This window comes from Haematobia irritans, chromosome 1 (assembly GCF_050003625.1).
Source record: "Haematobia irritans isolate KBUSLIRL chromosome 1, ASM5000362v1, whole genome shotgun sequence".
NCBI classification, from domain to species: domain Eukaryota; kingdom Metazoa; phylum Arthropoda; class Insecta; order Diptera; family Muscidae; genus Haematobia; species Haematobia irritans.
The window spans coordinates 12,530,744-12,555,879 of NC_134397.1; the positions used below are offsets into that span (position 1 = coordinate 12,530,744).

At 30.3% G+C, this 25,136-nt stretch overlaps 1 protein-coding gene across 1 annotated transcript in view; it reads right to left on the minus strand.

Moving 5' to 3' along the window:
• Positions 1–24,377, minus strand: part of LOC142220258 (uncharacterized) — a 183,863-nt gene extending 159,486 nt beyond the window's left edge. Inside the window, exon 1 of the mRNA XM_075289285.1 lies at positions 21,872–24,377. Coding sequence (XP_075145400.1) covers positions 21,872–23,484 — 1,613 coding nt within the window. The 5' untranslated portion in view covers positions 23,485–24,377. The remainder of the gene's footprint in view (positions 1–21,871) is intronic.
• Positions 24,378–25,136: the final 759 nt, after the last annotated feature.

Sequence of the window (25,136 nt, forward strand, 5' to 3'; positions counted from 1 at the left end):
TTATTGTAAAAGGTTTATTTTTATACCCTCTACAATAAGATGGGGGTATATTAACTTTGTCATTCCGTTTGTAACACATCGAAATATTGCTCTAAGACACATAAAGTATATATATTCTGGGTCGCGGTGAAATTCTGAGTCGATCTAAGCATGTGCGTCCGTCGGTCCGACCGTCCGTCCGTCTGTTGAAATCACGCAAACTTCCGAACGAATCAAGCTATCGACTTGAAACTTGGCACAAGTTGTTGTTAATAATGCAGGTCGGATGGTATTGCAAATGGGCCATATCGGACCACTTTTATGTATAGCCCCCATATATATAGCTTGCGGAGCCTCTTGGAGGAGCAAAATTCATCCGATCCGGTTGATATTTGGTACGTCGTGTTAGTATATGTTCTCTAACAACCGTGCAAAAATTGGTCCACATCGGTCCATATTTATATATAGCCCCCATATAAACCGATCCCAAGATTTGGTTTGCGGAGCCTCTAAGAGAAACAAATTTCATTCGTCGGCTCAAATTTGGTACATGGTGTTAGTATATGGTCTCTAACAACCATGCAAAAAATGGCCCACAACGGCCCATAATTATATATAGCCCCCATATAAACCGATCCTCTGATTTGAACTCCGGAACCTCGTGGACGAGCAAAATTGATCCGATTCGGTTGAAATTTGGAACGTGGTGTTAGTATATGGTCTCTAACAACCATGCAGAAATTGGTCCATATCGGTCCATAATTATATGTAGCCCCCATATAAACCGATACCCAGATTTGACCGCCGGAGCCTCGTGGAAGAGCAAAATTCATCCGATTCGGTTGAAATTTGCTGCGTGGTGTTAGTATACGGTCTCTAACAACCATGCAGGAATTGCTCCATATCGGTCTATAATTATATGTAGCCCCCATATAAACCGATCCCCAGATTTGAACTCCGAAGCTCTTTGAACTCCGAAAATTTGAAATTTGGTACGTGGTGAAATTTGGTACATTGCGCTAGTATATGGCCGCTAACAACCATGCTAAAATTGGTCCATAACGGTCTATAGTTACCAAAAATAATGTACCAAAATTTTATTTCTATAGAAAGTTTTGTCAAATTTTATTACTAAAAAAATTTTTGTCAAAATTTTATTTCTATAGAAAATTTTGTCAAAATTTAATTTCTATCGAAAATTTTCTAAAAATTTTATTTCTATAGAAAATTTTGCCAAAATTTTATTTCTATAGAAAATTTTGTCAAAATTTTATTTCTATAGAAAATTTTGTCAAAATTTTATTTCTATAGAGAATTTCGTCCAACTGAATTATATACATATTTAATCAGCTTTTTTTGCTTAATATATACCACGTAGGGACTAACATACAAACGAGAAGACGATGTTATGAAGTTTTAAGATACCTTTCCAGCGGCAAGTATTAAGGCAACCCAAGTATTTCGATTGTGAATGACAGTCTTTAGTACAAGTTTCTATGAAATCCATGGTGGAGGGTACATAAGCTTGTTTTATTTAAAGTTTATTTTTTAAGAAATTTCCTCCAGCCCAATTAAATTTATTATTTATTCCTAGTATGACTCAAATATTGTATCAACTAAACGTGGGTATAAATTTCATTGACTGTACAAACAAGTGCAAAATTGGTGCAGAAGCTATGGATTTAACATGGGCTTGTCATAGAACGGACGTCCACCGTTTCAACAACCGTTGCACTGAATTTGCATCACTTCTTAGGGTGTGATTCGATTTCAGTGTTTTCGATGTGAATTAAAAAATTTTTTAATATTGTGCCTAATAAAATTTTGCAAAAATTTTCTATAAAAATAAAATTTTGCAAAAATTTTCTATAAAAATAAAATTTTGCAAAAATTTTCTATAGAAAAAAAAATTGTAAAATTTTTTTTAGAAATAAAATGTTTAGAAAATGTTCTATATAAATAAAAAATTGACAAAATTTTCTATGGTGACAATTCTGAGTCTTTCAAAATCTTCTCTAAGTGGTTTCACCGCAATGTGGAACCTCGTTCGGACTAGGCTATGAAAAGGAGGTACCTGGTCATTGAGCCAAACACAGAATCGGGCAGCACTCAGTGATAAAAGAGAAGTTCACCACTGTGGTATCACCATGCACTGAATAGTCTAGGTGAGCCTGTAATATCGGGCTGCCACTATACCTAACCTAACATACTATCAGAGCAACTGCGTCTAAAAGGCATCGCAATTAACCTCTGGAACACATTTATGAGGAGACCAAGATCAATCATCACATGAAACTATAGTATGGCTTCAGTGGCTAAAACCTAAAATATCGACTTCAGAGACTGGCTGGCTAGAATGTGTAGAGGGAACACATACTAAAAAAAATACAATTCCTCATACCAAAAAAGAGGATTTAAATACAACTAGCGTCTGTAGTGAATATAGCGGCGAATACAATCAACATCCGTTCCCTTTCATTATTAAGTAGAGAAGTAAACATGGACTTAATACGATTGTTGTACCCGTTTTTGTAGTCTTCACAAAGGACCAATAGACTATTGATTTCATTTTATTTTTAAAATCGAGTTAATTTGAATAACAGAATGTAAACGAAAAAAATCAAAAAGTAACTTTATATTGAAAAGGGGAATGGAATGTGTGTATATCTGAAATTCGCCTCATTATAATCTCTAGTTTTGATATGCACCAAATATAATGACAAATTCAAAATACTCTTCATTCTATGATGGTGGATATTTGAAAAACATTGTTAATAATTCCACTGACAACACTGTTGAATACAATTCATTTTATAACAAAATGTTTTGTATTTCAAGATATCCATTTGTTTGGGTTGATCTTAATTTGCCATTGATTTGCAATCATTTAAGGTTTTAATATTCACTTCTTGTGGGCTATTTGTTTGCTCATTTAACACATTGTGATTTGCACATATTTGAATTAAAGTGATGGTAAATAATTACCATTTTTGGGAGGCTCTAACCTTGAGATTTTAATCTATTAAATGCATGCAATCCATTAAATAAAGAAGGCGCCAATGGTGTGACGTATGGGATTGAAACCCCATGTATGGTTTAACAAAAGTCTGTAAGCTTTTTGATCTTTGAGATCTGTTAACCTGTCATTTGTTTCATGGCAATCTCAAAATTTGATTAGTGAAGGTGTGATTGTGAAGTGACATATTTCCCATTTTTTTGTGAAATATTTAACACTTGAAAAAAACATACATTTGTAAAACTTAGCAAATTTGTTGTATATTATGGGCATCGTACAATTGGTTTAGTAAGTTTTGTTTTAAATTTATGATATGTGACCTTTATAGGTGTTTCAATTTTGTGTTTTCATCTCTAAGAAAAAAATGTTTAATTTAGTTTTTTTTTGCAACATAGCAAAAATCGGTCAAGTTTATCATGATATGTTGGTTTTGAGTTCCATATTGGTAAAAAAAGAGCTACCTGCTAACAAAATTAAAAAAAAGTAATATCAACAATATGTTTTTTTATGATTAAACAAAAGACTTAAGACACGAACATGTTACAATTATCAGGGGAATATATCTCAGTATCACAATAGCGAATTTCTATTTGAAAACTAATTTATTAAAGCAATATTTTGGATGACTCCTAAAATGGAAAGAAAACAAACAGGGAATTTAAAATCTTATATACTTTTTGACAATGAAGACACTGAATGAAGAAAATAAATAATTAATTAAAATTTTGTAAATAATTTTATGATTTTTACATGATACTTTTTTTCTTAATACGCTAGGTTAGAAAATTTCATCAATTAGTTTGGTTACAGAAAATTCTACATAAATAAATTCAAAAATAATGGATTTTTATTAGAATATTAATTTAATAAAATTGGAAAAATAAAATTTTTAACAAGGAAAAAAAATTCCTTAATATTATGAAAAAATGCATATAAATAGTGGAATTTAAAACAAAGCTTATATACTTTTTGACAATGAAGAAACATTTTTTATGTTTTTAAATAAATAATTAAATTAAAATTTGTAAATAAAAAAATTTTCGTCTATTAGTTTGGTTACAGAAATTTTTAAATTTTTAAATAAAAAAATTCGTCAATTAGTTCGGTTACAGAAATTTTTATATAAATAAATTCAAACTAATGGATTTTTTATTAGAATATTAATTTAATAAAATAGGAAAAATAATTTTTTTAAGGGAAAAAAAATCCATAATATTATGAAAAAATCCATATAAATAGTGGAATTTAAAACAAAACTTATATATCTTTTGACAATGAAAAAAATCGTCTCATTTTTTTCAATAAATGATTAAATAAAATTTTTGTAATAATTTTATGATTTTTATATATTTTTTGTCAAATAAATACATATAAATAAATTGAATAAGTCACTTTTTATAAAAAAAAATTAACAAATAAAATATATATTCTTGATGTTATCACTAATTTACAAAAAATAAACAAAATATTAAAATTTTTATTTTCGATCAAAATTGAAAAACTCTAGAGAGAAAGTTGATATACTTTATAACAATTTAAAACCAAATCTTATATACTTTTTGACAATGAAGAACTATTGTTTTAAATAAATAATTAAATAAAATTTTATAAATAATTTATTTGGATATATTTTCTTAATACGCAATGTTAGAAAATTTCGTCAATTAGTTTGGTTACAGAAATTTTTATATAATTAATTATTAAAATTAATTTAATAAAATAGGAAAAATGAAATATTTATCAAGGAAATAATTTCCATAATATTATGAAAAAATCCATATAAATAGTGGAATTTAAAACAAAACTTTATATATTTTTGACAATGAAGAAACATTTTTTGATGTTTTTAAATAAATAATTAAATAAAATTTTGTATATAATTACATGATACTTTTTGTTTTCTTAATACGCTACGTTGGAAAATTAGTTTGGTTACAGAAATTTTTATATAAATATATTCAAAATAATGGATTTTTTATTAGAATATTAATTTAATAAAATAGGAAAAATAATTTTTTTACAAGAAAAAAAATTGTGTCCATAATATTATGAAAAAATCCATATAAATATGATTTTTATATATTTTTTGTTTCAAATAAATCCATATAAATATATTGAAAAAGTCACTTTTTATAAAAAAAAAATTAACAAATAACATATATATTTTTGATGTTATCACTAATTTACAATAAATAAATAAAATGTTAAAATTTTTATTTTCGATCAAAATTGAAAAACTCTATAGAGAGAAAGTTGATATATCCTTTGTGAATTTTTTCCGAACGAGATGCCTCACACTGTTAAGCACCACCTATATATATATGAAATCATCTCGATAATAAGAAGCCTTCTGTTTATACACTGAAAGAAGAGTTTTCTTTCCGGAAGAAATAAATTTTAGACAAACTACATTTTCCTTTGATGCTACACAATTTTCTATTGAATTAAAGATAAACTCATTAGATAAAATCGATGCAATAATTGGCACAATTTCGGGTTTATTTGCTCTTTAAGAAAATACTTAATAAAAAAGGGAATTTCGTTTGCCTAAAAGTTCGTTCCTGAATAACCTTCCAGAAAGTATAAGACAATTTTAAAATAAAGACTTTACAAGACTGAAATAGTTAGATGTGTTGTCAGGATTTCGTTGATACAGAAAACAGGCTGTAAATCTTTTCAAAACAAAAACATTTTCTTTTTCATATTCTATTATTTAGCCAATATAATATATTTGCCTTAAACGATGACGGTCATCATGAAGTTTATTTTTCTAATAAATCGCAAATATTGATACCCACTTGCTAGGCTTAAGAAATATAAATAATGAGACGATAGCCATTGTGAAAAAGCCTTTCACTTTGTGAGAAAAACACTATCCCAGCAGTGTGCTATACCATCACCACCAACACCATAGGCATCAAATCTTCATCGTTTTGAACAAATTATATTTTCATGTTTGCTTCACACATTTCTCATCTACAAATTGCAAATGTTTTTCTTTTTCCCCTCGCGTTCGTTTTTTAATAATTTTTTCCCGTAGTTGGCAATAGTTGTTAGCACCCCATTTGATTGGAAGGAATTGTTATTAACAAGGTCAAAATCCAGACATTGTGAGTATTTGAAATCATGGTATGCTGGGTCTTTGTACGTTTTTTGGGATAGTCTTCGATTGCATGACTGACTTGAAAGAATTTTTAATCTCTTCCAGATTGGCATTAGACTTTGAATGTTGAAAGCTTTTGCAGAGAATATTTCTTGGGCTACAATAAATATTGTTAACACCTTGGAAAAATGGTGTTGGGAATGATGGTAAAACTGAAGCTCTTGTTATTACTGTTTTTCTTTCAATATTAGCTCTGATGATGCATTTTTATTGATAAGAGTCAGGCAATGCCAATGGCTAGGTTCGAATATTTCCTACAAACAACAAATATTGTCTAATTAATAATGATGGCCATCGATAGGCTGTCGTTCGATGACATGAATGACTTCAAGATGTTGGTATTCGTTGTTCATTTTTAGTGGAATTCGTTAAATCAAGAAAAATCCTTAAAGTGGAGCACAAAGATTCCATCATCAATTTCTTGAAATATAATTGGATATTGTTTGGTTTGGTGTTATTAGTTATGTTTCTAAGTTTTTTGTTGTTCATTTTAGTTAATGCAATAAGCCAGCCAAAATTTATAATTTGATATTATACTAAAGCCTCCCATGTAATAATTTGATATTACAAAAATCGAATTTAGCAATCTGGAAATTTTATATTTTACGTGTTTTTTTTGTATTATGAATTTGTGTGTTATAGATGCATTCCAAATTCATTTGTTACAATTACCAAATCCAAAATTCATTTGTTACAAACAAATATAGATTGTTATTGTTACAATGATGTTTGTGTCTTAAGTCTTTTGTTTAGCTGCACTCTATGGCTGACCATTCAAACACTTACACATATACCATATATTTCCATCTAATATAAACACAATGATTATGCATTTCATTGAATGGGCCTATAATGACGTCGTTTAGCATTATGCAAGATTTTCATTGACTTAACCTGTTTACCTGGATTAAAGCAAGATTTTCGTAATTCATCTAAATCATAGAAATGCAACCTAAATAATTTGGGTCAATGGATGATACAGCCATTTTATTCATGGCTGACCTTCTAGACTAAATATTAAACAAATATGTTTTAGCATAGACAATTAATTGTTAAGGGTAATTGACTAATTATGTTTTTTAATTAAACTAATTTTGTTTTTAATTTTATTTTATAACCTTGGGAACCAAAATAAAAACAAAAATTGTTCCTAAACTACCAAAAACAATGTATTTTTATACCCACCACCATAGAATGGTGATGGGGGTATAATAAGTTTGTCATTCCGTGTGTAATACATCGAAATATCGAATTCCGACTATATAAAGTATATATATTCTTGATCAGGGAGAAATTCTAAGACGATATAAGCATGTCCGTCTGTCTGTCTGTTGTAATCACGCTACAGCCTTCAATAATTGCGCTATCGTCCTGAAATTTGGCACAGATTCGTTTTTTGGTTGCAGGCAGGTCAAGTTCGAAGATGGGCTATATGGGTCCAAGTTTTGATATAGTCCCCATATAAACCGATTTCTCGATTTGGGATCTTGGGCTTATAAAAAACGTAGTTTTTGTCCAATTAGTCTGAACTTGAAAAATTGAGGACCATAAAGAGGTGACGAAAATGGTGCCCATCAGACCATGTTTTGGTATAGCCCCCATATAGACCGATCCCCCGGTTTTGCTTCTTGGGCGTCTAGAAACTGTATTTTCTATCCAATTATCCTCAATTTGAAAATCTAGCGGTATTTTAGGACCATAAAGAGGTGTGTCGAAAATGGTTCGTATCGGTCCTTGTTTTGGTATAGTCGCCATATAGACCGATCTCCCGATTTTTATTCTTTGGCTTCTATAAACTGTATTTATTACCCGATTTGCCAGAAATTGGAAATCTAGAGGTATTTTGGAACACCCAAATATGTGTGCCGAAATTGAGGTGTATCGGTCCATATACAATAACTGCGCATTTTGTTATTAGGCTTATACTTCTAGAATGATTTGCCCATTAAAGTTTATAATTTATATTTCATATATTTTGTTCTGGTCAAAATACAATAAAGAATTCCATTTAAATTATCTATATTTACGAATTCTTTTCAATTTGAAATTCTAATCCTAAGATTTTATTTTTGCATTAACTGGTTTATAAATTCATAATGCGTATCATTTTTGAATATATCCAGTCGATTTCATTCAATACAATATGAAATGATATTTTAAAGCGTAGTTGAAGAATAACAACGATGTAGAAATTAAGAAAGCATGCCATAAAAATAGCTAGTTCAACACATATTGGAGGGGTCCAGTGATGATTATAGTTATCTCGACATTTTTGCCAACACGAGAGTAGTATTCATGCGCTACTAAAATAATTTTTGTTTTTTTTAATTATTTTATTATTTTTGTATCGTAGCGGTAGGAGAAAAGGAAGTTATTCTACTGATTTTGCAGACCGATTAAAATTTCTTCATATCCAAATCATTGCCTCCTCCTTTTTGTTTGACGGCCAATACTTCTCGTGTATGCCTAACGGAAGTGCTTGTCCTACACCGAAAAAAAAGACTGTTGACTGATACTAAAATTAACTTATGTTTATTGCAAACAAAAATTCATTTTGATTAAGTTAATTTTTAAAATTTGTTAAAGAAATTTTCCTCAGGCCAACGAAATTTTCTTTGTTCCGAGTAAGTCTCAAAATGTTATGAACTAAACGTATATAAGGGCCACATACATAAATTTTTCATAAACTTCCCAGCAAAAGTAGTGAAAATGTTCTTTTTGGATCCGGAAGTAGTGCAAAATTGGCTCAGAAGCGATGCATTTAACATGGGCTCGTCATAGGACGGATGTCCACCATTTTAACAGTCGTTGCACTGAATTTGCATCACTTCTTAAGGTGTGATCAAATTTCAGTATTTTGGATGTGAATTAAGCAAATTTGTGATATTTATATAATTTTTATATTTTTTTTATACCCTCCACCATAGGGTATACAAAGCAAAAAATCGTTCAAATATAGGACATGTTTTTCAAAACTTTATTTTAAAGATTTTTTTTTTAACGTGAAACATAGCATAATTTCTTAATTTGGAAAATAAAGTTGTCGTTACCACGTTTTTAAAGGACTTTGATAGCATATGAAGAAAAAAAGTTGAAAAAGCGCAAAATTAAAATTTGCTGCCTAGAAGCAAGTACACAAAATCAAAATTGAAAAGAGAATTGTGTCTTCAAAGTATCCTTACTTGTATTCTCCGTTTCTTTGGCTCGGTATCAATACCAAAATTGTTAAAGTAAAGACAAAATCTTTGGAACAGGGAATGCTTTTTATTTCAGTGTACACCAGTTAACAACTTAACTGCTGAACATTTTTCAGTTAAAGTTAACCTGAGAGAAAATATTTCAATTTTTCTTTCTGTTAACTGGCAGTTAAATCCTAACGAATCTACAAGAAAATGGCCGTACAAGAATTTACTGTGTAGATAAAATAAAGAACATTTTTGGGAGGCCATTTTTTGTAAGCGCTTTTAAAGTTGTGCCTTAGGAACAACTTCCAATTTTTTTTTGCTGGGTTCTCAAAAATATTACACAGAAAACAAATGTCAATCACCAAATTAATTGAACCAAATTAATTGTTCAATTGAAATGTCTTCAATCGAAAAATTACAACATCAATTATAGTTTTAATTGGGCATAAAATAGCACTTGATTAAACAATTAATTGTTTCCTTCGCAAATTTCAATTAATTTTTTAATTGAAATTTAATTGATGTTGAGAGCAAAACTCAATCAATTTTCTAATTAAAAATTTAACTATTTTCAATGACTTTTTTTGACTGATTTGTTTGGTATGTTTCAATCGAAATTTCAATTAAAAATTAATTGTCACTTTTTTAACTGACTTAGTTTTTCGATTGATTATATGGTTGTTTAAAAATTTAATCGTATTAATAATTTTTTTTAAGTGAAAAATCAATCACCTTCTTATATGGACATATTTTGGTCCATATAAGAGGACCAAAATATGTCCATAGTAATGATTTGGTGCCAATGACTTATGCTTTTACTTAATTTGTATGCAATATGTAAATTTTACAAAAATGGACTACAATTTAGTTCACTCTTCCCACCCCTTGCCATATTTGTTCATCACTTTGTCCATTCATTTTTTTCTAAAGGGTGATACGGTCAAAATTTGGTCAATATAAACTTGACGTATTTCTTTCAATTTTGCATTTAAAAAACCTGAACACCCCTCATTTTGACGGTGTGTGTGTAGAATGTTGCTCCTATTTTGATTTTGGAATTCACTCTTCAGTTGTCAAAATGCCGTCCAAGCAAGAAGAGCAGCGCATCAAAATTTTGCTCGCGCATCGCGAAAATACGAGCTACTCGCACGCAAAGCTGGCAAAATTGCTAAAAGTTGCCAAATCAACCGTTACAAATGTAATTAAAGTGTTTGGGGAACGTTTGTCGACAGCCAGGAAGTCTGGATTGGGGGGAAATCGAAAACCGGAAGCCGCTGAGACGACAAAGAGAGTTGCCGGTAGTTTCAAGCGAAACCCTGACCTCTCTCTCCGAGATGCCCCAAATAAGCTGGGTGTATCGTCTACAACCGTGCATCGAGCCAAAAAACGAGCCGGACTATCGACTTACAAGAAGGTAGTGACTCCAAATCGCGATGATAAACAAAATGCGACGGCCAAAGCGCGATACCGGAGGCTGTACACGACGATGCTGACGAAGTTTGACTGCGTGGTAATGGACGACGAAACCTACGTCAAAGCCGACTACAAGTAGCTTCCGGGACAGGTTTATACGGCAAAAGGAAGGGGAAAGGTAGCAGATATTTTCAAGCACATAAAACTGTCAAAGTTCGCAAAGAAATATCTGGTTTGGCAAGCCATCTGTACCTGTGGCTTGAAAAGCAGCATTTTCATAGCTTCCGGGACTGTCAACCAAGAAATTTACGTGAAAGAGTGTTTGAATAAACGTCTGCTACCTTTCCTGAAGAAACACGGTTGTTCCGTACTGTTTTGGCCGGATTTGGAATCTTGCCATTACGGTAAAAAGGCCATGGAGTGGTACGCCGCCAACAACGTGCAGGTGGTTCCCGAGGACAAGAACCCTCCCAACACGCCAGAGCTCCGCCCAATTGAGAAATACTGGGCTATTGTCAAGCGGAACCAAAAGAAGACCAAAAAAAAACTGCTACGGACGAACAGCAGTTCAAGGCAAACTGGCTTTCTGCGGCGAAGAAGGTGGACAAGGGAAATAGTTTACATTTCATTCTCTTGCCATAGATGATTAATTACCAGCTTAAAAGATAGCGTGTTAACCATTAGATATTTTAATATTCGTGATATTTTATATCTCTCCTCTTTGGAATCTTTGAATGAATTTTATTTCCGTTTATTTGTTTTTTTTTCTATGGGAGACATAATAGAAATTATTGGTTTTCTCTTTTTCTATGACCAACCCATGGCTATGTTAATATTGGACCAGTATTGCATGAACCCATCTAGTAATGATTGTAGGCATCATCTTGAGTTTTCCCAGCACATTAGTGTCAAAATGAATTTGCAAAAAAAATATGGCTCGATGCAGGGTTCAATAGTTTGTTTATGGCTGGTCTTTGACTTTATAATGAGGAGAAGACGAAAGCTGACAACAAATAAAATATCTCATACCATCCATGATGGCAATAAAATTTCAGTTGAAATCAAAATGTATTAAATGAAAAAAAAAACTACAAACAAAAACTTTTACTTTTTGTGGTTTTGCCATGTAATTATAGAAATATTTTGACAAAATATAATTTATGAAACAAAAAAAAATTTTTTGGAAAATGTTTGCATTTATGGGCGAAGAGTTTTTAGAGATATAAAAAAATTAAACTTGGAAATATCTAACAATAGCAATTGAAAAAGGACTCCGATTGGGGTGTCACACTTTGTGGACTTTAACACACCTGGAAATATCAGCAGTATTATTTAGAGATAATATACCTCCGCTGAAAAAAAATTGGTATTAGTCAGAGACCTGTTTTGTTTTCATAAATAGAACAATTCTTCTGCCAAATCTTGGACGATTCATTAAAGGCCCCTTTAGTCCATCAGCCCGCTTGATATATAAGGCACTGCTAATGGTGTGGGGAGTTCTGAAATCCTGCAATAAACAGCTAATCTTACCATGATCTTAATTGTATCCAATATCACTAGATATTTAATTTGTTTACATAGGTTCCGGATTACAAATATCTACAACCTGCTAATGTTAGCTCTGTCTCAGCAATCACAAAGAAGAAATTGCATATTTTTAATTACTTTGCTTTCCAAAGTTCTCACTACAGTGTGGTAGGCAGTGGGGTTATATTTGCAGCACAAAATTGCCTTACAGAGATTCAAAGGAAATTAAATAAATACTTTTCAGTCACAATGTCATGGAGTGGTAAAGAGAAAGTGCAAATATGGTTCGCATACAATACCCTATAATCTTTGTTCACTCCCTCTTTTATTACTGATCGTTGGAGCTCCCCGTTCAGGCTTTGTAATAGCATAAGGGAGAAAAAGCCGTGCACTTTCAAGCTGACGACAATCAGTTACAGATGTTACCAAGATTACGTTGTTAAATAAGCAGAAAAAAGCAAAACAAAAAAATAATACCAACCACATTGTTTGTCTGGGTTTATAAATAATTAACATTTTTGTTGAGCTTGGAGATATCTTCTCTTTACATATTTAAGGCAAAAACGCCAAAGGGTGACTTCAACCATTACTCATAAATTTTGTACTCTCAAAAGAGACAAGGCAAAAAAAATAACAAACACTTACAAAATAAAAATAAATTAATTTTAATATTAATTCATTATTTAAACAACAATGAGAAATTATTACATTTACTTCTTAATGCTGAAATCATTGACCAAAAAAAAAAAAAGAATATTTTAAATTTGATGGCAAATCTGAAAATATAAAACAACACATCGAAGATATTTAATTAGGAATCTAAATTTGCTATAATTTGTTAAACACGTTTTTGTTCTTTTGTATTGACCATAATTGGTTTGGGTTTTTGTTGTTGTTTTTTTTTTCTCTCAAAATTCTAGCAAAACAAAATGAAATCAAAAACGGCATGTATACGCGAGCACCAGACGTAGGTCAGCAATTATAAATTTAGAAATGATTATATTTGATGTTATCTTAATTTTATTTTCTTTCTTCTCTTTTGTCTGCTTTCTTCTTCTCTGTGCATTTACATTTTAAACGAAAGTTTACCTCTCCTGTTAATTTGGTTGAATGAATTAGATATAAAATATATAATTTTGTTTTTTTTTGTTTTTTTGGTACAAAATGACACATAGACCCATAAATGAGAAAAGAATTTTGAATGCTTAAATATTGAATTTTAGAAAATTAATTAAAATATTTTACGAAATGAAAGTTGAAACCAATTTTCAGAAGCTAAGCGGTCTAAATCTTATAAGAAAAATATTTGGGTCTAAGTTTGGAGATCTAAAATTTAAAGTTCTCTTTACCGAAAGCAAGTTTCAAATGTAGGCTAAGACTTATTTTGACGAATTTCCATCAATGGATTTTTTGTTTACTTTGATGTATCCATTATAATTTCGATTTTCGACATAACGGAGATATCTGTATCCTAATTGTAATTTTATAGAACCTAGGTGTATTGCTAGATAAGGAATATGATCATATCGTCAATGTTCCGTGTTCCCGGAACAAAATTAAAATTTTGCTCTTGATACATATTAGGAGTGATCATATTCCTTCTCTGTGGGTAAGGATTAAAAAATCATGTTCCTTTTTTGCGTTTTTTGACCGACTCAGAGTCAAGAAAGCCATACACATCAAGCAAATGTGAACTGTAGATATCTTCCATACATTTTGGCCATCGGAATAAATAAAATGTGTTTCTTATTAATTATGAATTTTTAACTCCTCGTGTCAGCTACCCTTTATAAAAGAGAGATGAGTGAAAAATTGCCAAAATTTACCAATTTTCAGATAATATGACAGTAGATATACAGACGCACATAGTTAGCTGGTATGAAGGGAAGTTGGAATATGTTAAGGCATCAATCAGTATTATTAGATATGAAAGCAAGTTTCAGCCATTGCTGGACTAAATTGTACTAGTAATAAAAACAAAAATTTGCTACACCAAACAGGGCTAATTATAAAAAGAAATTTGAAAGTCTAGTACATATAGTTGCGCAGCAAACAAGAGCTTCTAAAAAAAGTAGTTTCAATTCCTAACTAATGATGCGAAAATAGTGCACATTTCGATAATCAAGAGAACTTTCAAAATATAGGTAAAGTTAGATATAGTGGCAACCACGGTTGCCACTCGAGCCAAAAATAATCTAACAGAGTGAGGGAAAAAATTTACCAAAAAACTACCAACAAAAAATCTTTTTATCTCTATGGAAAAATTTGTTAAAATTCCTATAGAAAATTTTGTCAAAATTTTATTTCTATAGAAAATGTTGTCAAAATTTAATTTCTATAGAAAATTTTTTCAAAATTTTATTTCTGTAGAAAATGTTGTCAAAATTGTATTTCTTTAGAAAATTTTGTCAAGATTTTAGAACTATATAACATTTTGTCAAGATTTTATTTCTATAAAAAATTTTGTCAAAATTTTATTTTTTTAGAAAATTTTGTCAACATTTTATTTCTATAGAAAATTTTGTCGAAATTTTATTTTTTTAGAAAATTTTGTCAACATTTTATTTCTATAGAAAATTTTTTCAAAATTTTATTTCTATAGAAAATTTTGTCAAAATTTTATTTCTATAGAAAATGTTGTCAAAATTTTATTTCTATAGAAAATTTTGTCAAAATTTTATTTCTATAAAAAATTTTGTCAAAATTTTATTTCTATAGAAAATTTTGTCAAAATTTTTTTTTTCTATAGAAAATTTTGGTAAAATTTTATTTCTATAGAAAATATTGGTAAATTTTATTTCTATAGAAAATTTTGGTAAAATTTTATTTCTATAGAAAATATTGGTAAACTTTATTTCTATAGAAAATTTAGTCAAAATTTTATCTCTATAGAAAATTTTGGTAAAATTTTATTTCTATAGAAAATATTGGTAAATTTTATTTCTATAGAAAATTTTGGGAAAACTTTATTTCTATAGAAAATGTTGTCAAAATTTTATTTCTATAGGAAATTTTGTCAAAATTTTATTTCTATAGAAAATTTTGTCAAAATTTTATTTCTATAAAAAATTTTGTCAAAATTTTATTTCTATAGAAAATTTTGTCACAATTTTATTTCTATAGAAAATTTTGTCAAAATTTTATTTCTATAGAAAATTTGTCAAAATTTTATTTATATAGAAAATTTTGTCAAAATTTTATTTCTATAGAAAATTTTGTCACAATTTTATTTCTATAAAAAATTTTGTCTAAATTTTATTTCTATAGAAAATTTGGTCAAAATTTTATTTCTATAGAAAATGTTGTCAAAATTTTATTTCTATAGAAAATATTGGTAAATTTTATTTCTATAGAAAATTTTGTCAAAATTGTATTTGTATAGAAAATTTTGTCAAAATTTTATTTGTATAGAAAATTTAGTCAAAATTTTATCTCTATAGAAAATTTTGGTAAAATTTTATTTCTATAGAAAATATTGGTAAATTTTATTTCTATCGAAAATTTTGTCAAAATTTTATTTCTATAGAAAATTTTGTCAAATTTTTTTTTCTATAGAAAATTTTGGTAAAATTTTATTTCTATAGAAAATATTGGTAAATTTTATTTCTATAGAAAAGTTTGGTAAAATTTTATTTCTATAGAAAATATTGGTAAACTTTATTTCTATAGAAAATTTAGTCAAAATTTTATCTCTATAGAAAATTTTGGTAAAATTTTATTTCTATAGAAAATTTTGTCAAAATTTTTTTTTCTATCGAAAATTTTGGGAAAACTTTATTTCTATAGAAAATGTTGTCAAAATTTTATTTCTATAGGAAATTTTGTCAAAATTTTATTTCTATAGAAAATTTTGTCAAAATTTTATTTCTATAAAAAATTTTGTCAAAATTTTATTTCTATAGAAAATTTTGTCAAAATTTTATTTCTATAGAAAATGTTGTCAAAATTTTATTTCTATAGAAAATATTGGTAAATTTTATTTCTATAGAAAATTTTATCAAAATTGTATTTGTATAGAAAATTTTGTCAAAATTTTATTTGTATAGAAAATTTAGTCAAAATTTTATCTCTATAGAAAATTTTGGTAATATTTTATTTCTATAGAAAATATTGGTAAATTTTATTTCTATCGAAAATTTTGTCAACATTTTATTTCTATAGAAATTTTTGTTAAAATTTCATTTGTCAAAAGTTTATTCTTCCAAATCTTCCAAAGCACCCATTTTTGGTAGACCGGCAACCGTGGTGGCAACCCGTTATTTTAGGCTCCTTTAGACTACTCAATTTTTATTACACTTTTATACACTTTTATTTTTAAAATTTAAATAAAAAACTAAGAACATAGGCGATTTTTTTCTATAAAATTTAGTCAAAATTTTATTTCTATTGAAGATATTGGTAAAATTTTATTTCTATAGAAAATTCTGTCAAAATTTTATTTCTATAGAAAATTTTGTCACAATTTTATTTCTATAGATAATTTTGTCAAAATTTTATTTCTATAGAAAATTTGTCAAAATTTTATTTATATAGAAAATTTTGTCAAAATTTTATTTCTATAGAAAATTTTGTCAAAATTTTATTTCTATAGAAAATTTTGTCACAATTTTATTTCTATAGAAAATTTTGTCACAATTTTATTTCTATAGAAAATTTGGTCACAATTTTATTTGTTAAAAGTTTATTTTTATAGGAAATTTATGAAGTACCACGTTGCAAAATATACCAAAATATCAAGAATTGTACCAATCTACCAAACGATATAAAATCTACAATTTTTGGTACCATTCCGTTATTTTAGACTTCTTTAGATTACTTAATTGTACCTGATTCTATGTTTAGAAATATTTTCATTAATTTTTTTATTACATTTTTATTTCTTGTTTTATCTTCTAATTTTTAAAATTAAAAAACAAAACTAAGAACACAGCGATTTTTTTATTGAATGTTTTTATGCATTATTTTGTTAAAAAAGAACATCCATGGAAGTGAAAAAGCCAATCGTCACCGGTTTATATTCCCGCGTGGGTAAAATTTTTAATTTTTTTTCAAGTTTTTTGATTGATTTTTCTTATATATTTATAAATGTTCAGATATAGCTACCAAAAACCGTATTTTCCAAGACTTGTCCAAAAGAACTTGTCGAAAGTGGAAAAAATTGAGGGAAGATTCCCGTATATTCTTTTCTGGGAATCTCACTCTTTAACAAATCTTCGTCATATTCGGCAAATGAATCGATTGAATATAATCTAAATTCATTTAAATTTATATTTCTTTCGATTAATATATACAGTCTCATCTTTTGTTATTTGTTCTAATTATCAAATCATCTTTCCTCACTTGGTTTGTGTTTTTATTTTATTTCATCAACTGTGTTTTTTTTATAATTCATAATAGAGGAATTGTGTCATGGTTTAGATATGACATCTTCCGCTAAATCCTTATTTATTAATAAATACAATTGAGTTGAAATACAATGAGCTGATTTAGCATAATATAACCGAATATTCAATGAATATTAGGTTTAGGTTCAATCTCTATAATATGTTTTTATCTATATCTTAATTGGTATAACCAAAACAGTCTTATTTTATGAAATAATAATATACAATTAAAAGCTATTTTCCATTTTACTTGATTATCTTTTGAAATAAACGATGCTTGTCTTCGATAAGGCAGCACGTTTGTTGCTTAAGTCTTTTGTTTTGTATTATAATATCTTCCGCAAAACAATTTTCTTATTAAGTTTATTTTTTTAATATGCTAATAGCAAGCTAAGCATATGGTTTAAAGTGATTTATTTTTCTAATATGTATATTGAGTTTTTTTTTAGCAAAATAATATTAACCCAAAAAATCACAAATTAAGAAGCAAAACAAAATTTACAAATTATTCTCAGACAACAATAAAATGTCAAAACCAAGCCTAGAGCTTTAGTTATATGGGTCATTCACAACTGAATCTTTCCAAAATTAATATATGTTTTGAATATGTTCCCTTTTAAGAAAATCCCCCAAAATCTCTATGTATAGTTGATACCATAACCGCTTGTGGTAATCATTAAGCATTCTTGGCCCCATAGGAAAAATTTCAACAATTTTCTAGACCATCTAATTAACGAATTATGGCAATAGCAAACACAATTCCAAAAACAAACAAAAAAAAATGCCAAACAACTTTTCAAAAATTGTTTTAACCCTTATGGCGTGCGTAACCGGCAAATAATAGATGCCAAACCGAAAACTCAACAACAAAAATAAGGCTATGGGTTCCGTCTTAAAACAGAAAATTTTAATTAAATGTTATTTCCACATAGCCAAGTAACCACACCATCACATGGATACCAAGCCTTAATAGAAAAGTCAACAAGAGAATAAGAAAAATATATATAGCAAATTGAGTTTTGAGGAAAAAATCAGTTTTAAAAAATGCCTATTAATAGTAAATCTACACTCAAAAAAAATAGACCTCTCTATTTCACTAAAGCCAATTTAACTTTATTTTAGTTCATGGAATTATTATGTTTGGGGAATGTTTCCTTTACTCTAATAATTTTTGTGTACGTTCGTTAAATTAACTAAAAGCGAGGAAAAAAATATACTCAAATGGAGCATAAAGATTAACTAAATTCTTGTCTTCCACAAAATAGTTCAGAATTTTCTTAAATTTGCAAATTTTACCAAAAATGCGTCCATCATGAACTTCGTGTGTCACTAAAGACATTCTTGCAATTTTGAAGTCCAAGTTTTTCCTTCAAACTACAAAATGTTCTTTAACAAGTACAAAAACTTAGTTATGTCTAATAAATTTTCTTGAATTTGTCAAAAAATATTTACTTATTTTTATGACATCGGCGTGATGCCAACGTTTGTAATACTGTTTAGTTAAAATTTTCTACAAATATTCAAAATTTTCTAAAATTAACCGAAAGTTTTCTTCCTGGTGGGTTCACTGTTTTTTCAGTGTACTTAAAAAAACGACAATAAAAACTTTTAAGCTCTCCTATGAATTGGCGTCGTAAAGTTTTGAGTTAGTTTTGATTCAGACATAGAGTAATATTAAATTCTAACAGGTTGAGGAAATTTATTTTTTCATTTTCATAAACAAGGAAAATTTTGTAATACTCTGGTGTCACATAAGAGTTTCTAGTAGACAACTTTGGCAAAATTTCCAATTATTGAGAATTTTTGTTTTTCCACGTTTTTTTATACATCATTACGCCCCAAAAAATAGGTTTTATGGATTTTGCGTGAAGTTGGTTTTTTTACTGTTTAATTGATTTCTTGCCCTGAATGTGTTTCGCACCACTAAGCGAAATAAAAGCAGAGCAAAAGAAAAAAATGTCTAGTCTAGAAAAGCACCTTAAATACTGCAAAGAAATAAATTGCTTTTAATTAATTTAAGTTTGGGGCAAAAAACATTACCTTACTTACTTATACGAGGGTAGTTTGGAAAGGGGCAAATTGAAAGCGTAGAATGTTTGTAGCTTAAGATGCGGTTTAAAAGTTGTCTTAAGATATACATCCTCAAACAAGTGGTTAATAGAAGAGGCAATACGAGAAAGTATAAAAAGAATTTTCGCGACTTGCTTAAATTTTGTTTTCGATGAAAAAAGTACAGTGTAAAACCGTGACTTGATGACTTACATCTGCACGCTGCCCAAGGAATATGAAATGAGCAACTATAATTGTTTATCGACGGAAAAAATCCATCAAATCGACGAATGAATTTGTGTGACCTTAAATGAAAGTTTATAGAAATCGTCCAGATTCCCAATTTTAAACAAATCATTTGAAAATTGGGAAATCTAAATGCTCAGGAAGTTAAATTGGGAGTATGGTAGATATAGGGGTTGCACTGAAACACTGCTTATATCGATAAACCAAATTTTTACGCATCTTTTTAAGAACCTAAAATACCTCAAGGTTTCGATTTGAAGTAAATCGAATGAACTTCGACGTATAGATACTCAAGAAGTCAAATTGGGAGATGGGGATATATGTGCACCCAGAGAAGGAATATGATCACCTCAAACATGTTTTAAGAGCAACATGTTATTTTTGGGTGGTGACCATGTAACATGCTTTTCGCAACCATGTTATTTTCTCGGAAATCATGTATCTGATTTCGACAAACAGGTTATATTTGACGAGAAAATAACATTTTAGTGACAAACATGTTACATGGTCACCATACAAAAATAACATTTTGCTCTTGAAACATGTTTGAGGTGATCATATTCCTTCTCTGCGTGTGGCTTTACCAAAACATGGACCGATATAAATCAAATCCTAGCATACTTCTTAGGGACTTAAATACTCTAGATCTTGGATAATAATTTCGGTCTCTAAATGCTCAATCAAATCGGGAGATTGGTCTATACCAAAACATGCAGGTGTAAAAACCAAAATGGAGCAGCTCGTTAAGAACCAAAAATATATTTAGATTTAAAATTTCGGTCAAGTCAGTTGAAAATTTCGACTTCAATGCCATCAAGAAGTCATACTCAAGAAATTAAATCTGTAGTTCGGTCTATATGGTGGCTATATTAAAATATTGACCAATATAAACCAAATTTGACGCATCTCTTTAACGGCCTAAAATTCTTCTAGATTTTCAATTTCAAGAACATTGCGACATTGCTTAAGAAGTGAAATCGATAGGATCGGTTTTTATAGGGCCAATATCAAAACATGGACAAATATGGTCAATTTTCGAACTTAATCTACTTGCATGCAAAAAACGAATCTGTGCAAAATTTTACCACAATAGCTTCAATATTGAAGGCTGCAGTACAAACAACAAACAAACAGATGGACATCGTTGGATGCTTAGAATTTTCCCAGTTAGGTTCCCACGGTATATGATCACCTCCTAGAGCAAAGCGTTATATTTGGATGGGAAACTTTTTGCAGCAAAAATTTTGTTTTCTCGTCAAACATAAAATGGTTGTCGAAAACAGATACACGATGTTCGAAAAAATAACATGGTTACAACAAACAAGTTACATGTTCAGCGTCCAATATTGATATAGTAGATAGGGACAAGAGGAATCTAGTAAATATAGCAAATAGAACAAAAGATATGGAATAAATCCAATGAAGACGTTCTAGCTATATAAAATTATTTGTTCTTAGTTGTTCTTGCTTGAATTATTATTATATGTAATTATCTGAAATATTTTCCAAATCAAAATAATTCCCAAATATATATGGTAGATAAGAACAAGAGGAATTTGGTAAGCGTAGTAGATAGAAACAATAGGAATGCCTTCAAGGAGGCCTACTGAAGAAATTACGCTAATTAATGTTAGTGTAAAAATTTTTAACATTTTAATGTTTTCAATCCTATGCCAGTGGCCCTCGTACTTATGGATGCAGTTTTTCTCCGATTTTTGTTTTTTCTCGTCTTCTCGACTCTATACAAGTATTTTTGAGGCAATACCCTCAATTAGACTAAGAGCACGCACACTGCGATATTAATTTTAGCTACGAACATATATATACAATATATATTTCAACGATTTCTATATATACCTGTATGGGCTAAAAAATTTTTTGGTTCAGAAATTGGTAGTGTCTTACTTACCGTCTTGTTTGCCTTGGTATAGACTGAGTCCAACAAACTGGTGCCTTATGCGTTTGTAGATTACGCGATGACTTATATGTCAAATCACCACATTCGGATTGCCATACTTGTAGATTACCCTCGGCTGGATAAAATGTATACAAACTATTTGTGGCTGAAGCAATAACCGGTGATCCACCAGCTGCTGCCACCAGGGCAGCAGCGGCATCACCGACCACATTGGATGGATTCAAAACGGTTGTGGCTGGCGGTAAGGCCACTGCATTGGCAGCCAATGTTGCACTTGAGATGGGTTGAACAAGTAGAGCTTGGCTGGTGTTACTAACGCCTGGCGGAAGGGTGGGCTGCGTACTATTAGCAGTAGTTCCGGGGAATTTGTAATGTTGCATGCGTGTGGCCGTATTGGTAGCGGTACTACCAGGACCCTCATGTTTTAGTATTAAAGCGTTGGAGGGATCATAGCCCATGCCAAGACCTCCATGACGTTGACGAGAAATGGCATCCACAGAGTGGGAACGTATGGCTGCACCACCACGTTGCATTAGCAAACGAGTGTTACGGGAATTGGGTGTTATGATACCACCACCACCCACAGCTCCACTTGTAGTCTTCAAAGCTGAGGGTGACATGGCTCGAGTTTTGGCTCGACGAAAACCACTATTGCTGGTGGAATTTGTGCCTGCAGAAGTATATCGATGATTATTCACTGCAGCTGAAGCTACCACTGGCTGACGTTGCTTTTGATATTGTAAACGTTGGGTGGTTTGTGGGGAACCACTCATGCTAGAGGAATTATTACTAGTGGCCTGTATTAGACCCACATGGGGACTATGTGAATGCAAAGAGGATGCTTGGGTTTGATTGCTGGAGCTTGAGGCCGGCGTTGCCGTTAAAGCCGCTCTCAGGGCTGTATTCTGAAGAAATATTTTATTATTCTCATTGGATCCCCGACGATCCTTGAATAACTTTTCCAATAGCTGTTGTTGTTGTTGTATGGCCGAACTGGTAATATTTGTGCGTCTAGTTATCTGTGGTACACCCATGGCTCCCATTATACGATTTTTTGATAGATCCATGGATTTTGTGAGCAATACATGACTCCCACCAGTAACCGTTGTGGAGGAAGAGGAGGATGATGATGGTGTCGATGATGATGAGGATGATGATGCTGCACCTGTCGCTGACAAATCACCATTGGCTGACAAACCGCCTGTGGCGGCTGATGACAATTGGGCCAGATTAGAACCAGCATTTTGATGTAATTGATGACTGTGCTGATGCTGTTGCTGTTGTTGTTGTTGGGCATGGCTATATTGTTTACTATTGTTGGCATTAGCATTTCCAGCTATTGTTGGGTTGCCAATATTGTTGCTGCTGGTATTGCTGTTGGCATTGTTACTGCTGGTGTTGGATGGGATGCCATTGGTGTTGGTATTATTTGTTGGCGACGTTGTCGTTCCACTTGTTGGATGCTCTGAATCCGTTGAAACCCGATCCGGATCACTTTCAAAACCTTCGTCAAGCGATCGAGTGGGGCTCAAGATGGGTTTCGAATGTTGCTGTTTCAGTTTCGTATGCATGGACGTCATTATTACATCTTTTTTGTGGGACATATTTGCAAGATAAACAAAAAAAAAAACACAACACTAACAATAACCAAGAAGCAAAATATGAAGCCTCTCCCGCCAAACACCAGACACTGAAATCAGAGCTATGCACTATCACTCCTTAACTTTGCTGACAAATGTTTTTGTTTTGCGTTTTTTTTGTGCAATGCAATTTACGTACTTAACGTAGAAATGTGTATGTAGTGGCGGATTAAGTACAATTTTTTATTTATTTGTATTTATTTTGTTTTTTAATTCTTAAAGATCTTATTTCACAGATTTTTTTTTTGTTTTTGTTTCCTAGAGATTTACACTTGAGTGAATTTTTTAAGTGGTGCACTGGCAACGAGGAATGGTGATGTAAAGCCAAAATGTAAATCTAGCCACCAAAAAGGCATAAAACAACACGAAAACTTGACGACTTAAGGCTCCTCAGATCATTTATAAATTCATCAAGCCGGTAGATGTATGAATTAATAATTTTTAGATGTTTACGTTGTTTTTAAATTTAATTTTTTTTTTAATTTTTTGTAACTTTTTTGTAGTAATTTTTTTTTTTTTAATTTTTTTTCTCTTAGATTATTACTTTTTCTGTATAATAATTTTTGTTGTTATTATTTTAAAATAAATCTCATTGTTGTTGTTATTTTAAACTTCATTCAAACAAACTTCACTTTGTTTATATTTTGGTTTTCTTTCAAATCTTCTTCACATAACGTATCCATCCGTCTTGTCTGCGTGTTTTTGCCGTTTATGTTACTTTGAGTTACGTTTGTTTTATTGATAGGTTTATTTTTAGTTCTCTCTTTCTTTTGTGATTTCCGCTCAATACGTCGTTTGCGCACGAAAGTCGTTTTCATACTAAACATTCGCTATCGGCTGGCACTCGTTGCTTAACGACCATCAATGGTGGTAGCTTGCACTGGTGTTAGCTGCTGCTTTTGCTGCTTCTTCATCATCATCTGTTTTAACGTGTTTTTTTTGCTTTTTGTGGGTTTGCGGTCGGTCCATCTAACCGCTAGCTGGCACTTGTTTCATGCATTTGTGTTGGCATTTCCTAAGCATAACGGGTACTGAAGAACTTTGGTACAAAATTTGGAGCAATCAAAATAAAAATAAGTCATAACCAAAAGGTTTGAAGCATATTGAAAACCAATGATTAGTTGATCCAAAACAGAAGTTCAACAAAAAAAGTAAATTATTAATGGGAAAAATTAACTACATTGAGTGAAAATTGTACTAAATTGTATTCCATTTTGAGATTTCCGTAATGCATTGTTAAAACCAGAAACAAGTATATATGGCCGTAAGTTCGGCCACGCCGAAGATTATGTACCCTCCGCCATGGATTGCGTAGAAACATCTTCTACACACTGCCATCCACAATCGAATTACTTGAGTTGCGGTAACGCTTGCCGATGGCAAGGTATCTTAAAACCTCCTAACAACGTCTTCTAAATTGTAAATAAGTCCATACGTGGTATATACTAAATCAACAAAGATCGAATATAATTCAGTTTGACAAAATTTTCTATAGAAATGAAATTTTAACAAAATTTTCTATAGAAATAAAATTTCGATAAAATTTTCTATAGAAACAAAGTTTTGGTAGATTATTTTCGGCTCGAGTGGCAACCATGATTATGAACCGGTATGGA